This window comes from Tachyglossus aculeatus, chromosome 6 (genome assembly GCF_015852505.1).
Source record: "Tachyglossus aculeatus isolate mTacAcu1 chromosome 6, mTacAcu1.pri, whole genome shotgun sequence".
Classification (NCBI taxonomy): domain Eukaryota; kingdom Metazoa; phylum Chordata; class Mammalia; order Monotremata; family Tachyglossidae; genus Tachyglossus; species Tachyglossus aculeatus.
In genome coordinates this window covers 20,154,573-20,170,264 of record NC_052071.1, presented here as the reverse complement: position 1 = coordinate 20,170,264, position 15,692 = coordinate 20,154,573, and the positions used below count along the sequence as shown (strand labels likewise).

Genomic DNA, 15,692 nt, shown 5'->3' with positions numbered 1-15,692 from the left:
AGGTTGTCCCATGGGGGGTTCACAGTCTTCATCCCCACTGTACAGATGAGGGAACTGCTGCACAGAGAAGTGAAGTGACTTGCCCAGAGTCACACAGCTGATAAGTAGCAGAGCAGGGATTCAAACCCATGGTTTCTAACTCTAAAGCCCATGCTCTCTGTTCCCATCGGAAGAGCACCATATTGAAACTCCAGAAGCAGAACTATCCCTAGCCATGAATTAAGCAGAGAGTGAAATCCCAAGGGATTAAGGCTAGCACTGTTAAATTACAACTTTCCCCAAGATGAATACACACTTCCCCTCTCTTTTCAGATTTCTTATTCGGTGAATTCAGATTCACTTGCTAGTTGGTCTTATAGAGCATGATTCCACTCCTTTCCCCAACATTGTTTCCCCACCCCCACCCCCTCACTGGCCTTCATTGGCTTCAGAAGACATTAAAGCAATCACTGTCCTGTACTTCCAATCTGCAACTTGGCCAATCTAGGCTTCACCTCCCAAAACCTAGGAATCTCTCCCCCCAAGGTGGAGCCATGCAGATCAGACCATGTAGCAATGCCTGGTTGGATCAGCCCCTGAACAGGGTTTTTAGAGGCAGGGAGTTTGAAGACAGGTGGAATTCTGCATGATCCCCTGGGGTTAAGGTTAGGTCTGAAAGAGTGCTGCCCTTCCCTATGCCTACTCTGGAACTGCTCAGGCCTAACCTTAACTGGAATGATGTCATGTACAATTCCACCCATCTCCAGACTCCCTGTCTCTAAAAACTGCTGTGGAAGAATGACCAAAGAACAACCATTGGGTATATCTGACTTTAGGCTCCTGGGGATTAAGTACCCCCAGCTCCACACCTCTTGAGGCCCTTGCGGGAAGTCAGTGCAGGCCTCGTGGCTCACAAATTCCCTTGCCTCAGTTGCCCCACTTCAACTGTCTCTGAGCGAGCCACTCTTGGACAGACAGAATGACCAAAATATCGGAGCATCTGCTCCGTAAACACCGTTTCCCCACCCTACTTGCAAATCTCTTGCTGGGACTTCCCTTCTAGTGTGTCTGACACTCTGTTTGGCCCTGTGGTTCATCATACTTCAAGAGTCATAAAACACTTAACAATTCATCTCCTTCCTACTTCCTCCATCACATACTCAGTTATTTCCAAGGCTATTTCTTAAACAATTAATAGGATAAAAGTCAATTACCCCACCTATCAAACACCAAAAACCCAAATTCGAGATGAGAAGCAGAATGGCTTAGTCGATAGAGCATGAGCCTGGTTGTCAGAAGAACCTGGGTCCTAAACCCAGCTCCACCACCTGTCTGCTGTGTGACTTTGGGCAAGTCACTTCACTTCTCTGAGCTTCAGTTCCCTCATCCATAAAGTAGGGATTAAAAGTGTGAGCCCCATGTGGGACAGGGACTGTGCCCAACCTAACGAACTTGTATCTTCCCAAACACTGAATACAGTGCTTGGCATACAGGAATTGCTTATCAAGTCCCAGTTTTACTATGAAAGACCCTGAGAGGTTTTTTTAAGTATTTAAGCACTGTGACAGATATAAGGTGATCAGCTGGGACAAAGTCCATGTCCCACATGTAATCCCCATTTTACCGATGAGGTAACAGGCACAGAGATGTTATGTGACTTGCCAAAATTCACACAGCAGACTAGTGGTGCAGCCATGATTAGAACCCAGGTCCTTCTGACTCCCAAGCCTGTGCTCACTCCACTAAGCCACACTCACTGATTAAACTCTGGCATTTCACAGTCATTCATTCAATCGTATTTACTGAGCTCTTACTGTGTGCAGAGCACTGTATTAAGCACTTGGAAAGTACAATTCTGCCACAGAGAGAGACAATCCCTGCCCACAATGGGCTCACAGTCCTCTAGTCTTGATCTCTTTAAGAGTTTCATGAAAGATGAAAGGAGAGAGAGACAGAGAGAAAGAGGAGCTAGGGGATCAAAGTAGGGGGTTGTGGAACAGGCCACCTTCCAACATGGAAAGACTTGGCACTTTTCCCAAATGTTAGGGAAGTGACAGCAGCACTTGCAGCAATGAAAAATGGTGAAGCACCTGACCCTGATGGCCTACCCACTTAGATCTACAACAAACAGAGGACATTCTGTTTCAACATTTACTCAAGCTCCTATGCAACACTGACGAGATGCCAGAGAATCTCAGATGCTACTAGGTTCATCAAGCTCAAGAGAAGTTGCATGACCGAGCATATAGGTCATGGGCTTGGGAGTCTGAAGGACCTAGGTTCTAATCCTGACTCCATCTCTTGTCCATTGTATGACCTTGGACAAGTCCCTTAACTTCTCTGTGCCTGTTTCTTCATCTGTAAGAAAAAAAAAAATGAGGATGAAAAATGAGCCCTGTGTGGGACATGGACTGTGTCCAACCTCATTAGTTTAGTACCCCAGTGCTCAGTACAGTGTCAGGCTCATAGTAAGTGCTTAAATACCATTACAAAAATACAGGTGAAATATTAGATTCTGGTAATTACTGGGCTCCATCATCAGAAAAATCTAAACCAGAGCATTCCTGGATCTACTACTGAAGCACAGCATTGATCAAGTGCTCTGGAAACTCCAACGCGGCTGCAGATCACAGAAAGGCACATCACACGTGATCTTCGTAACATGTCAGATACAGGAGACCTGCAGGAAGCAAGTTGAGCACTTACTGTGTGCAGAACACTTTACTAAGAACACTAGGAAAAGTACGCTTTAACAATATAACCGAGCTGGTAGACATTCCCTGGTCCCAGCAAGCTTACAGTCTAGAGGAAGAGACTGACATTAACATAAATAAATTACAAATATATACATAAGTGCTGTGAGGCTGAAGGAGCAAATCCAAGAGCAAGGATGAGACAGAAGGGAGTGGGAAAAGAAATGATGGCTTAGTCAAGGAAGGCCTCTTGGAGGAGATGTGCTTTCAATAGGACTTTGAGGGTGGAGAGAGTAATTGTCTGTTGGCTATGAAGAGGGAGAGTGTCCCAGGCCAGAGGCAGGATTCATTCATTCATTCAACTGCATTTACTGAGCACATACTATGTGCAGATGTGGGCAAGAGGTCGGCAGCAAGAGATGAAATTGAGGAGCAGCACCAAGTCAGTTCTCTTTTTTGATTTTCATAAACCTCACGGAAGCACCTGACACCATCAGTAGATCTGCCCTCTGGAAATGACTTCGCACATCTGGCTACCCTGAAAAATTCATTAAGATTCTGAGTATTTCAAGATGGCATGCTTGGCTGTGAGAGAGCCATGGTATCCTGTTTGATCCATCCCCCATCGCCAGTGGAGTAAAGTCCTGTTCAATTTATTCTGTGCAGTCACACCACAAGATGCAGGTGTAAGAATACACTTCTGGTTCTCCAGGAAGCCCTCCTCCACAGGCCTCAAGCATCATCCAAAGTGCTGGACACAGTTGTTCAAGAATAACTGTACACAGCCGACTGAGCTCTTGAGGCAAAGCCAAGAAGACATTCAAATGATTGTAACCACTTGGCTGAAAAACCCAGGCTGGCGCTAAGTCTGAAGAAAACCAAGGCAATGGATTGGACTCCACTAGAAATCCTTACACAAAACCTAAAACCTACACTGGCAGGGCAGCACAGGGTCAAATACTGACACAGAACTCTGTTACCAACCATGCCAGAATAGCAAAGTAATTGGACAACTGAAACAAAAAGGCCAGCACAACCTCGGGAGTCCGTCAGACTATGGAAGCAGCGTGTAGGCTACAAGTCGACCTAAAGGTCAGTAAATCTTTAACAGTGTCCAAACTACAGCCACGAGACTTCGATTCCCCAGAGAAGCCACCATGGACTCCTTGAGTGGTAACATCGGCATCCCTTACAGGCTCTCCACAACAACAAAGGCAGGACGGGACTACAAACAGGGAAGCCCCAGAACAAAGCCAGTGTCCTAGCCCTGAAGCTCTGCTCAGCAAAAGCCAGCTGCGTTGGAAGGGACACATGAGGATACCTAAGCAGCTGTTGTGCAGTAAACTAAAAATGAGAAACCAAAAGCAAGAAGAAACATTTTAAGGACAGAGGAAGACAAAGTCTCAGCCGATGCTGTCTCCTGGCTGCAGATGGACCAATATGCCACCTGGAGAGGAGTGGCTTGACTGGAGCAGAAGGATCGTGAGACGAGGAGGAGTCAGAAACCGAGCCAAGAGCAGCAAGCAACACACCTACCTGCGTAATGAAGGTCAGACTTTGTGGTTGCACAGTCATACTGGGAGCATGGATCTGACAATGGCCTGGTCAGTCACACACTCACTCATGGTGAATTTCACAATCAGTGGCACCCTCTTCAAATTCAGCAATCAACAACATAATAGGACACTGGTCATAAATGCTAGCCAATGCCACAAAGCCCCAGTTACTATTGGGGAGCACAAAGAAATGAGATTAACCGTGGGGGTCAGAGGAGAGAGAGAGACATCCTAAGGAGAAGCTTCTATTTTAGGGCCAAATTCCTGACTGATTGCTCTCCCCTGTCCTGCACCCAGGCTGCACATACAGGCTGACTACTTCTCTTCTGGCTACAAGGGACTGACTAATCAGCACTGGTCCTAAGCAGAGGCTTTCGGCCACAGTGGCCCTTACTTGTCCAGAGTTCCTGGAAATGTAAAGCAGAGGGTTTTTAAGGACTCTTTAGAACCTTCTTCCTCAGGCTGCTTTCCAAAAGTTAAGGTTTATAAGAGGTTTCTACAGTCCCTGTGTTTCCAGTTTTTTCCCCCCACTAGCAACTACTTGTTCCAGTCAGTCAATAAGTATTTATTCTATGCGCCCAGCACTGTGATGAAGTCTGCAGTCCAAAGCCACAAAAAAGCCTCGGCACCAAGACTTCAGGAATCAGAACCTGCACAAAGAAGGGCATTGATTAGCAATAGTGGTTTTCACTGGGCTACCCACACTCTCTTGTCTCTGCCTGTTCACGTTCCCACTGGGCCACAGAGTACAATGAGCAAGTAGAAATTCATGGGCTAGAAAAGATTGCTACTTTCGAGGAATTTGCGGTCTAATGGAGGAGATGAACATTCTAGCAAAACAGATTTGAAGATTTAAACACAGAAATGATCGCAACTGAGAGAGAAGGGGGTGGCCCTGGAGTAGCTGGTAGGTTGGAGAATGGATAAGGTAAAAGAGAAGAAGTTCCCTACAGGAGGCAGGGGCAGGGGAAGGTGGAAAGAGAGATAGGGACTGGGGGGGGGGGGGGGGGGGGGGAGGAAGTGTGTGTGTGTGTGTGTGTGTGTGTGTGCGCGCGCGCGCACGCATGCATGCAAGTGTGCCATGTGCAGGAAGTGGATGCTTGTTTTGGTGGCATCAACAGGGCATGCGTGCATAACCAATTCTCTCAGAGCCCAGGGGTTGAATTCTTGAACAATCCCCATTAAGGAAAATAAGTACTATTGTGTTTCCCCAAACCAACATCATGAATATTCACCCGCAACAGCCGTTTCCTCCAACACTGCAATGCACTTGTATCCAAAGAGGCTCACCTTGTGAGGGGAACATTCCCTTATAGTCTAACAACATCCTATCCAAAACACAAAGTGAAAAGCTCACATTCTGGAAGAACTAAGTGCATCATAAAAACACCCGCTCTACATATTCCAAAAATGACACCTGGAAACTTGGGAGATTCAGCAGAGTACTGAAATACTGCTTGCCCCTGTCACAGGTCACCATTTCATTACTCACACAGGATAAGCCCACAGACTTTCCTAATCCTCAATACGATGAACCAAGGCAACAGAAAGGAAATGTCCTCCAGCATCTCCAATATTTTTTCTATTCATATCATTCCAGGGTTTCACAGATCTCGTGTTGGAGAGAGTAATGCACGGAGGAGCCAACATAACGGGATTCCAGATTGTTAACAATGAGAACCCTATGGTCCAGCAGTTTCTACAACGCTGGGTGAGGCTGGACGAGAGGGAGTTTCCCGAAGCCAAGAACTCACCATTAAAGGTAACATCTAGTGGCAAAAGGAAACCTGGGGTTGGACTGGGGAGAGGCTTTCTCCTCCTTCAACCTAGAACCACGGTGCGGAAGGGTGAACTTGGCCACTGAATTCTACTGTTGTCCCCACAATGATTCAGGCAAAAATGCATTTATATTTGAGGGTGCAGATGAAACTGAAGTCCTAAATATAGATGCAAAGGAATACTGGCCTCATTATATGCTGATGTTTAAGAATAAACTGATCGCTTTCATTTTTTTTTAAATGAACTGCATTTGTAATTACAATCTACTGATCATGATTTAGAATATTCATTACAAGAACCAGGGAGGGAAAAGGTAGAGGAGACTGATAGCCTGAAACAGTAAATTAGATTTTACATTATTTATATGACAGTTTGGTGCTAATAAATTCCATGAGCCCAAGCAAATGCAGCTGAATTAGCTGCTAATACAGAGTGTGTTTGCTCACTGTTGGCCAGGTGACAACTTTTCTTCCCTGCAAGAGTATTTTTAAAAGACATTATACATTATCAGATTACTGGTTTTTAGGGCACCTAGAAAAATTTTTTAATTGTATTGGTTAAACATTTACTATGTACCAGGCACTGTATTAAGAACTGAGGTAGAAACAAGCTAATCAGATTGGACACAGTCCCCGTCCCATACAGGGCTCAGAATTGTAATCCTCATTTTACAGATGAGGTAACATGCTACCAGAGTTGTGAAGTGACTTGCCCAAAGTCACACAGCAGTCAAATAGCATTAGAACCCAGAGCCTTTGACTCCTAGGCCCACTAGGCCACCACTGGCCTTGGTTAACGTTGCTTATTCAGAATGAGCGTCCCACTTCTATATTTTCACAGGAGAAGGGATAAGAACTGAGGCTGTGGTGAGGAGCCAGATGCTCCTAGTGGCAGTGATACCCACATAACCATGGTAGAGAGTGTTCCTTACCCTTGTCTGTGGTGGAAAAAGGCAGGGGGATAGCCAGAGTATCAGCTGGGTTTTTCTCTGCCCTAGCCTTCCCCTAAGGACAACCGTCAACAAGAATCAGTAGCCAGCCTTACGGCCTTCCTAGAACTCTCATGGATACTTTTGGCAATCAGGGCATTTACCGAGCGCCTGAACGTAGAGCATTCTACTCGGAAAAGTACGGTAGAGTTAGCTAACGATCTCTGCCGTTGGTTTGGGGAACTCACTCAATCAATCGTATTTATTGAGCGCTTACTGTGTGCAGTAACTCACTCACTGGTAGTCTCCATTTTGTCGATGAACTATCTGGCTGGCCAGGTTACCTGGGGCAAGTGAAAAGGGAGATGAGGGCTGAGAAGTCCATGGCTTCCCAGGGCATAAGATCCAAATCACAATGGAAGTCTGTCTTTCACTACTGCATGCACAGGCACCTGTGCATCTCTCCCAGTAAGCATTTTTTTTTCCCCAATTACAATCCGATCAGGAACACAGCCTCTCAGAGTTTAAATACTCTGGTGCCACTTGAGTCTCACTGGACTGAAAGCTACCAGAGCTTTCATTTTTTCCATCAGTTGAACGGTCTTCAAGCATCTCAAACAATGCTCTGCATGCAGTAGGCTCTCAATAAATACTATTGATACTGGAGTGTTTGAACAGAGGCTTTGGTTCTACCTCACTCCATAGCTGAGGAGCTAAGTCTAAGGAGATGGAAGTTGGGATGCTGTAACAGATGTTGTGAAAAGGCACTCCTCTGGATATCCAGTGAGTTTAGAGGCAGAAGAATGCTGCAGCAGGTGGGATTTACATTTCAAAATCACACGTTTCAGAAAGAAAATGGGGGGGTGGACTATTTAGTTCTATGGAACAATTTACAGACTGCATGAGCTTGACACTAGTTGTTATATAGATTTATTCAGTATTTACCAATCAGACCAAAAATACACTTTAAAAATTGAGGTACAATGTTTCTGATTAGGAAACAGAATTGCCTGGAGAGTAAAGTCGCGATGCTTAATTTATTCCAAATTTTATCAATGTTTCCACTCAGTCCTTTCCCCACTTTTTGCATGCTCATGCATTTGTAAGCAGAAGTTGAATAAGGTGGAAAATTAAATAGATCTTTTGGCATAAGAAGGGACTGCATTAAGGTGGCTGACAATATATGCAGCTGAACTGAAAAAAATTATCACCAAGTTGACTTCATGGACCTTAGTAAGGTGGACAGACACTTAGGGATTTTTTTTAAATGAAAAAAAAAAATGGGCTCTTGTTTTTCCAAATCTTATCTGGTGGTGTGCAGTTGTGGGTGAGAGTAGAAAAATGGATGGTTAGCATATGAACTTGGAAGCAGAAAGATACCATTTGGAATACATGTGTTGAATTTGGGCATATTGTTTACTCGGAAACCCCCTTGTGACATGTTACCCTTAAAAAAATGCAAACAATGCTCCATCTGCATTGAGACATTACCCTTATGGGTCAGTGTTTCCTTTTCCTCAGCAAACATGAGCTTGCTGACCAAGCTGTTTTGCTTTAAGAAAAAGGACTCCAGTCTCAAATAGTAGATACCCACTCATACTTATAGATGGTCCTGTCTCTAACAGCTCTTTGGCTCATTACACTGAATGCAAACTAAGTCCTCTGGCCTGGAAGAGATAGTGCCACTAAATGCTTCCTGCAAATTGGCATGCTATCAACTCAATAACAATTGTAATATTCTACAACAGAAAACCAGCTTTGTTTTTCAAGGAAACGCAAGCCATTTGTCTAGACAGAAATGATGAATGTTCCCCTTCAAATTAACTTCTGGCTGTCTAAGCCAACTCTGTCTATTTTTCCCTAAGTAAACACCAGAGGAGGGTTTTGAAATACAAACATCTTGGTTTTTGGCTCCTGCTGTCATCAGCAGAAGTAAGCTAATAGCCAGTTAAACCTATGTAGTGCTACCTTAACATTCCCTACCTCACAAGCTTTTCTTCCTCAACAGGAGAAACTCGCTATGCTGCAGCTTATATCATTTACACCTAAAAAGGTCATCTAACAGCTCTCTAGAATTTATAAAAAGCAGAGCTTCCTGGCATCGAGGGAATAGATTAGATGAACACTTGAGGTCCTTTTTGTCTCTACAATGAAAATGTTGGGAAGGGTTCCTGTGGAGACAGTGCACAATTTTCCATGGCATTTTATTTCTCTCAATTTTAGTACACTTCTGCATTGACGCACGATGCAATACTAGTCATAGCTGAAGCTTTCCGCTATCTAAGGAGGCAGCGGGTGGATGTATCCAGAAGAGGTAGTGCCGGAGACTGTCTAGCAAACCCCGCGGTACCCTGGAGCCAAGGGATTGACATAGAGAGAGCGCTAAAAATGGTAAGAGCAAAAAGCTTTCATCCAACTGCTCCTGGGGTAAAATGTGAAATATATATATATATTTTATATATATGTAAAATGGAAAACCCAGATATGAGTGAAATTCCAGGATCTAATAAGGGAATTTGCTTTTCAGATTACAGAGAGGTAAGTGTGTTGTTAAACAGGTGCTTAGAACAGTACTTTGCACATAGTAAGCACTTACTAAATGTCATTTAAAAAAACAGGAATAGGTGGTCTTTTGGGGGATTTTTACAATCAAAGTGGGCTGGGAACATGTCTACCAACTCTGTTGTATTGTACTCTCCCAAGCACTTAGTACTGTGCTTAGTACAGCAAGTGCTCAAAAGATACCACTAAGAGATGAGCTCCTATAATGGCTCAGTGGGATACAATCATTTACCAAGGTTTATTTACTATAGGCAGCCCTTGGTTTTATGACACAGATGGTTGGGGGAAACAGCGAAGTCTCAATCTGAGCCTATTTTTCCCCCAATGGAATAAGATTATAAATTTGGTATTGGCTTCTGAACCAAGATGGATACTCATATTCATCAAAATTAGGATTTCAATCAATTACAGATGAGGAATATGAAATGCATTTATACTGGGTCAGAGGGGTCCCAAATAGGTTCACCAACTTTTATTTTTTTCCACTGTGAGACTCCATCTGGACATCAAATAAACCCTGTCTTCTTACACCCAGATTCTTCCATTCTGCACCCTGACCTCCCTCCTGACACTTTCTCACCTTCTCGCTCCATTTCCCAGCCATCCCCACATTGTTCACAGGTTGTAAAGTCAGAAAGAATGTGTTGTAAAGTGAAAATTAGTAGCAAGTTGGAAATTTCAGTGCTGATTATTATAACCCAAAACATACACAGTCTAGTGTGGAGTACTGACTGGTTGAATGCTCATGTATTTCAAAGACACCAGCTCTTTACTTGCCATTTTGCTTTACTTCATTGGCTCCGAGATGCAACATTCGGAATATGGTAACAAGCGAGCAGAGTGTTCAGATTCTTAGGCTTCCAAGTAAAAAGATGGATTACAGTAGATAATTCTGGGCATATAAAAAAAAGACATGGAAGGCACAAAACCACAGCACAAGGCATATCATGCTGGGTATTTGACTGAATTGCTTCTGCTTCAATTTTGCCAAAATGGAAACATCCAGAGTAGTCATGTCTCCACATCTCCCACTAGAAAGAGAGGAACTGCTCATTCTCAGATCATGCAAATTCTTGTGTCACAATGTCAGTTCTTCAAATGCCTTAAATGTAGTTTTACTAAGATAGACTGCACGCTTTAGAAAAGGAGTTAATTAAATTCAACCTTCACCGTAGTTACAGGATTTGTCTTGTAAGATGTGACAATGATGAGTGAAACATAGGACTCCTCCAGACTGAATCAAAAAATGTTTCTATCAACAGCGCCTGAAGTGGCAAATACCAACATCTCCACATGATCCATCTTTCAAGATTTCAAAGCATGAAAAAGCAGCAAGGTGGAGAAAGAGTTAGGAATGCAGGGGAGAGGATGGAGGGGAAGGGATGAGAAATGGTTTTGGCGATAAATTTCAAGGACATGGCTGAAAGGAGGGTTTGGCCCCAATGATATGGAGCCACTGCAGAAAGATCTCAATATCTGATGCTGAACATCATGTCTGCATTAACTACGACATCTCTCTCAATTTACCAAATCCTGTCAGTTCTACCATCTTGAGACTGTTAAAATCCCCTCCGCTTTGCTCTCATTCATTAATTCATTCAATTGTATTTGAGCACTGTATTAAGCACTTGGAAAGTACAATTCGGCAACAGAGATGGTCCCTAACCGACAACAGGCTCACAGTCTAGAATGGGGAGACAGACAACAAGTAGAGGCATCAATAGCATAAGAATGAACAGAATTATAGCTACATACACGTCATTAATAAAATAGAATAATAAACACGTACAAATATACACAAGTGCTGTGGGGTGGGGAAGCGGGTAGAGCAGCGGGAGGGATTGGGGCGGAGGGGAGGAGGAGCAGAGGAAAAAGGGGGCTCAGTCTGGGAAGGCTTCCTGGAGGAGGTGGGTTTTCAGAAGGGCTTTGAAGGTGGGGGAAGAGGGCTAGTTTGGCAGATTTGAGGAGGGAGGTCATTCCAGGCCAGGGTTAGGACATGGGCCAGGGCTCGACGGCAGGGCAGGCAAGAACGAGGCACAATGAGGAGGTGAGCGGCAGAGGAGCAGAGGATGCGGGCTGGGCTGTAGTAGGAGAGAAGGGAAGTGAGGTAGGAAGGGGCAAGCGGATGGAGAGATTTGAAGTCAATAGTGAGGAGTTTTAGCTTCAGGCAAAGGTTAACAACCACTGGAGATTTGAGGAGGGGGGTGACATGCCCAAAACATTTCTGTAGAAAGATACTCCAGGCAGCAGAGTGAAGTATAGACTGAAGCGGGGAGAGACAGGAGAATGGCTCTCCAAACAGCTAATGCATTGATTCCGGCACTTATCCTATCCTGCGTTGACGGCTGCATCAGCTTTCTCATTGACCTCCCAGCCTCCTGTCTCTCCCCACTTCACTCCACACTTTGCTCTGCTGCCCAGATCATTTTTCTAAAGAAAGAAATATGTCCATGTTTCCCCACTCCTTAAAAACCTCCAGTTGCTTCCTCCAACCTAGAATGTAAACTCCTTGTGATCAGGGGACATGTCTACCAACTCTGTTATGTTGTACTCTCCCAACTGCTCAGTATAATGGTCTATACACAGTAAGTGCTCAATAAATACAATTGATTGCTTGGTGGTCACTGAAGCTAACACAGTTTAAACATTATAAGGAAACTGAAGAGGTAATTCTGGGAATGGAGAGAGGATCAGTATTTTTAATGGGACTTTTTCCACACAAAGGTCTTAAAAATGTGTATATATAGAAGTGTTTTTCTTAACCTAACATTGTTCTGAAGAAGTTTCTTTGGACCTGTTTAAGTGAATCCACTAAAACCTCTTCTGAGTAAAACTTAGACAGCAGCACTTGTTTCTCTAAGTCTATCACTTTTTGACAAAATTCAGCAACGGAAACTGTTCGACATCCACGGATAGCTTGTTTCACCGCTAACAGCCCTCTTTCCACTTACATTTTCTCTAATATTTAACATCAATTTTCCTTCCAGCAGCAAAAGCCCATTACTTCCTCCAACTTCGCTGACAGCTTGTCAGTTTCGATAAGTGATGAAATGAAGTATTTCATCATTTCATTGAAGGGAAACCACGACAGGCAGATTCTTTTTTCTTTGAAACAAAGTACTCTGCTCCCACACCCAAAATGATTAATGGGACGAGGTAATGATAATGACTTACATTTATATAGCACATTTCATCTACAAGGAAGCCAACCCACCTCAATTTTGCCCATCCCTGACAGTCTCTTTAAAGACTCTCCTTCATAGCTTACCACTGCTACACAACAGTTTCTGATTAAGAAAAAACTAAGACTGACAGCATATCCAGCGATCTGTAGAAGGCAGGCAGAAAAGTTGGATACACGTTTTAGTGGAGCAAAATGAAATTCCTGAGTCTGTATCCAAGTGAGTCAGGGTCACGGAAGTAGGTTCTGAATCCCAATCTTTCCACTGTATAATGGAAAGTTCATAGTTACTTCATTGAAGTAACCTACATTTCACCAACAGGTTCAAGTGCAAGGAATGACTGGAAACATCCAGTTTGACACCTACGGACGCAGGACAAACTATACAATTGATGTTTACGAAATGAAAGTCACTGGAGCTCGGAAGGTAAGTGAGAGATACATTTAACAAACTAAAATGCTACTCTTACCAAACACCACCAGAAACTGAATAGAGAGGCCACATACATGGCAAACTAGAGTGGCAGAAATCATCCTTTCCAGGAGTAAAGCTCCTTGAGGAATGTTTTCCATAGTCACCGATTTGTGGGTTCACCCGCTCTGTTTTTCATCACTGATGTATCAAAGGAGCGGGCACCAAAATAAAACAAAATTGCTGTCAGCTTTCTCACACCCTTAAGAAGGAAGCCACAAAATTCTTTCCCATTACTGAAAAACTCTTGACACCTACTTCACTTCTGCAATAGAACTGAGTTCACGAAAGAGCCGCAGCACTACAGAATATTCTCAGTGCCTTCTTATATATTTGCTTAGGGAGACAGAGTCCTCAGGGTTCCTGAGAATCCAGGACAGGGCCATTGTACACGGGTGAATTCTACAGCTACCACTCATTTTTTAATCTACACTGATGTTTTGTAGAAGCTTGAGAAAAATGACTGGGGGAGGGTTTGCTGAAGCTTCACCATACTGTTAAAAAGGTGCCCTGTTCAGTTGTTCCTGGGGCTGACCTACCTCCTCACCCAGAAGACATTCAGACATTCTCCTGGAAGCTTTTGGGACTAGCTGAAATTTGGGTGGGGGTTCCAGGTACAAGAAGGGATGGCGGTAATAATTAGATGGAAGGAGCAACATTATTTCTGACCCATCCCTAATCCCATCACTCCCTCTAATGATTTCGCAGAAAATATCAACCACAAAAATTCTACCTAGTGAACTGGATTCCCAGAAATTTTCCCAGCCCGTGGGGTGGAGGTCATCACACCCCGTGAGCTCCTCATCGGTTGTATCATTAGTCCACAGAGTAAAATGGCTAAACTATTTTCACAAGTTACTTTGAAGTGTGAGAATCACCCACCCTGAGGAGTCACCCTTCCCCAGGGGGAGAGAGACCCCTTTAAACCCAGCATTCATGTTCATTCTTAAAATAACTTTAAAAGTCACACCGGCATTTTATCCATTATCTCTACTAAGATACATGACCATTTAAATGTCTGCCTTTTGTAGGCTGGTTACTGGAACGAATATGAGAGATTTGTACCTTTCTTAGACCAGCAAGTCAGCAATGACAGCACATCTGTAGAAAACCGAACAATAGTAGTGACGACTATTCTGGTAAGTTATCTTCTTCTTATCTTTTGGGGGATTTTATTTTTCTTGGTAATAAAAAGGAGCCGTTTCTGAAAACTCTTGTGCCTCAGCAGGAAAGCACAGAGCTCAAGGTTGTAGGGCCTACCAGAGTCAAGACGCAGCTCACTGTGATAATGAATATGGCACTGTAAACAACTACAGTTCAGATGGAAGCCATCCATCAGTTGCGTACATACACACACACCCAGAATGTTTTTTTATCAGGAATTTATAGTGTAAACAATTATTATTTTGCACCTGTTTCACAGTGCAGGTATGTCCCTGGCAAACTAGTATCTGGGAAAAGAAATTCAGTGAATCCATCTGGGGCTCAATGACACATATGGTGTTTGAATATCTGTCACCTAACAATAGGGGGATTTGTTGCTAAATCCTACTTCAGGACAATCAGAGTGGAACAAGGTTAACTGAATTCATGGAGACCGTACTTTGGCCAAGATGAATCTTTGATAGAGTTCCCCAGTCGACAGCTGCTGGATGGGCCCTAGTGGTCTACCCTTTCTCTCCATCCAGTCACAGCCACTTGGACTTTGGGGGGCACCCTGAATCACATGAGGGTAAAAATGAAGGGAGGGGTGGCAGGCCAGGGGAACACGAGAGGTTAAAATGGCGGAAGTGCTGATAATAGGTTTCCCAGTGGGGGGGGGCTCAAATGCCTAATGCACTCAATCTCTCAGTGCTGTTTTTAGAGCATTTAACTATGTGCATAGCACTGTACTAAGCTCTTAGAGTACAATGCAACAGAGGTGGTATACATGTTTCCTGTCCACAAGGTGATTACAGTCTAGACAGAGACACAGACATCAAAACAAATTACTGGTATGTAAATTAGTGCTTGTGGGCTTAGAGTGAGGTAACTATCAAGTGCTTAGTACAGTGCTCTGCTCACAGTAAGTGCTTAGTGTACAGATCCACGTGCATAGATGATGAAGAAGGGAGAGAGAGGGTTGAGTTGGTGGAAGGAAGGCCTCTTGGAGATGTGTGATTTTAATAAGGCTGTGATGATGGGGAGAAGAGTGGTCTGTCATACATAAAGGGGGATGGAGTTTCAGGCCAGAGGTCAGTGATGAGATAGAAGAGATAAGGGAACAGAGGCACAGAGAAAGGAGTTGCCGAAGGTCACACAGCAGTCAAGTGGTGGAGATGGGATTAGAACCTAGGTCCTCTGTCTCCCACACCAGTGCTCTTTCCACTAGGACAACACTGCTCTACAGATCAATATCAATTACACTTAAAGAGTCTCTACTTTGGACATAGGTCAGATGGAGGAGATTGAGGTTACTGTTAGAGCAGCAAAATTGCAGGCTGAGTTGTAGTAAGACCGCAGTGAGGAAAGATCGGAGTGGGGAGAGCTGATTGAAGCTTTA

General features: G+C 43.9%; 1 protein-coding gene across 1 annotated transcript in view; it reads left to right on the top strand.

The window, feature by feature from the left end:
• Positions 1-15,692, top strand: part of GRIA3 (glutamate ionotropic receptor AMPA type subunit 3) — a 115,146-nt gene that overhangs the window by 14,110 nt on the left and 85,344 nt on the right. The window contains exons 3-6 of the mRNA XM_038747703.1: positions 5,829-5,990; positions 9,159-9,326; positions 13,001-13,105; positions 14,182-14,289. Coding sequence (XP_038603631.1) covers positions 5,829-5,990; positions 9,159-9,326; positions 13,001-13,105; positions 14,182-14,289 — 543 coding nt within the window. The remainder of the gene's footprint in view (positions 1-5,828; positions 5,991-9,158; positions 9,327-13,000; positions 13,106-14,181; positions 14,290-15,692) is intronic.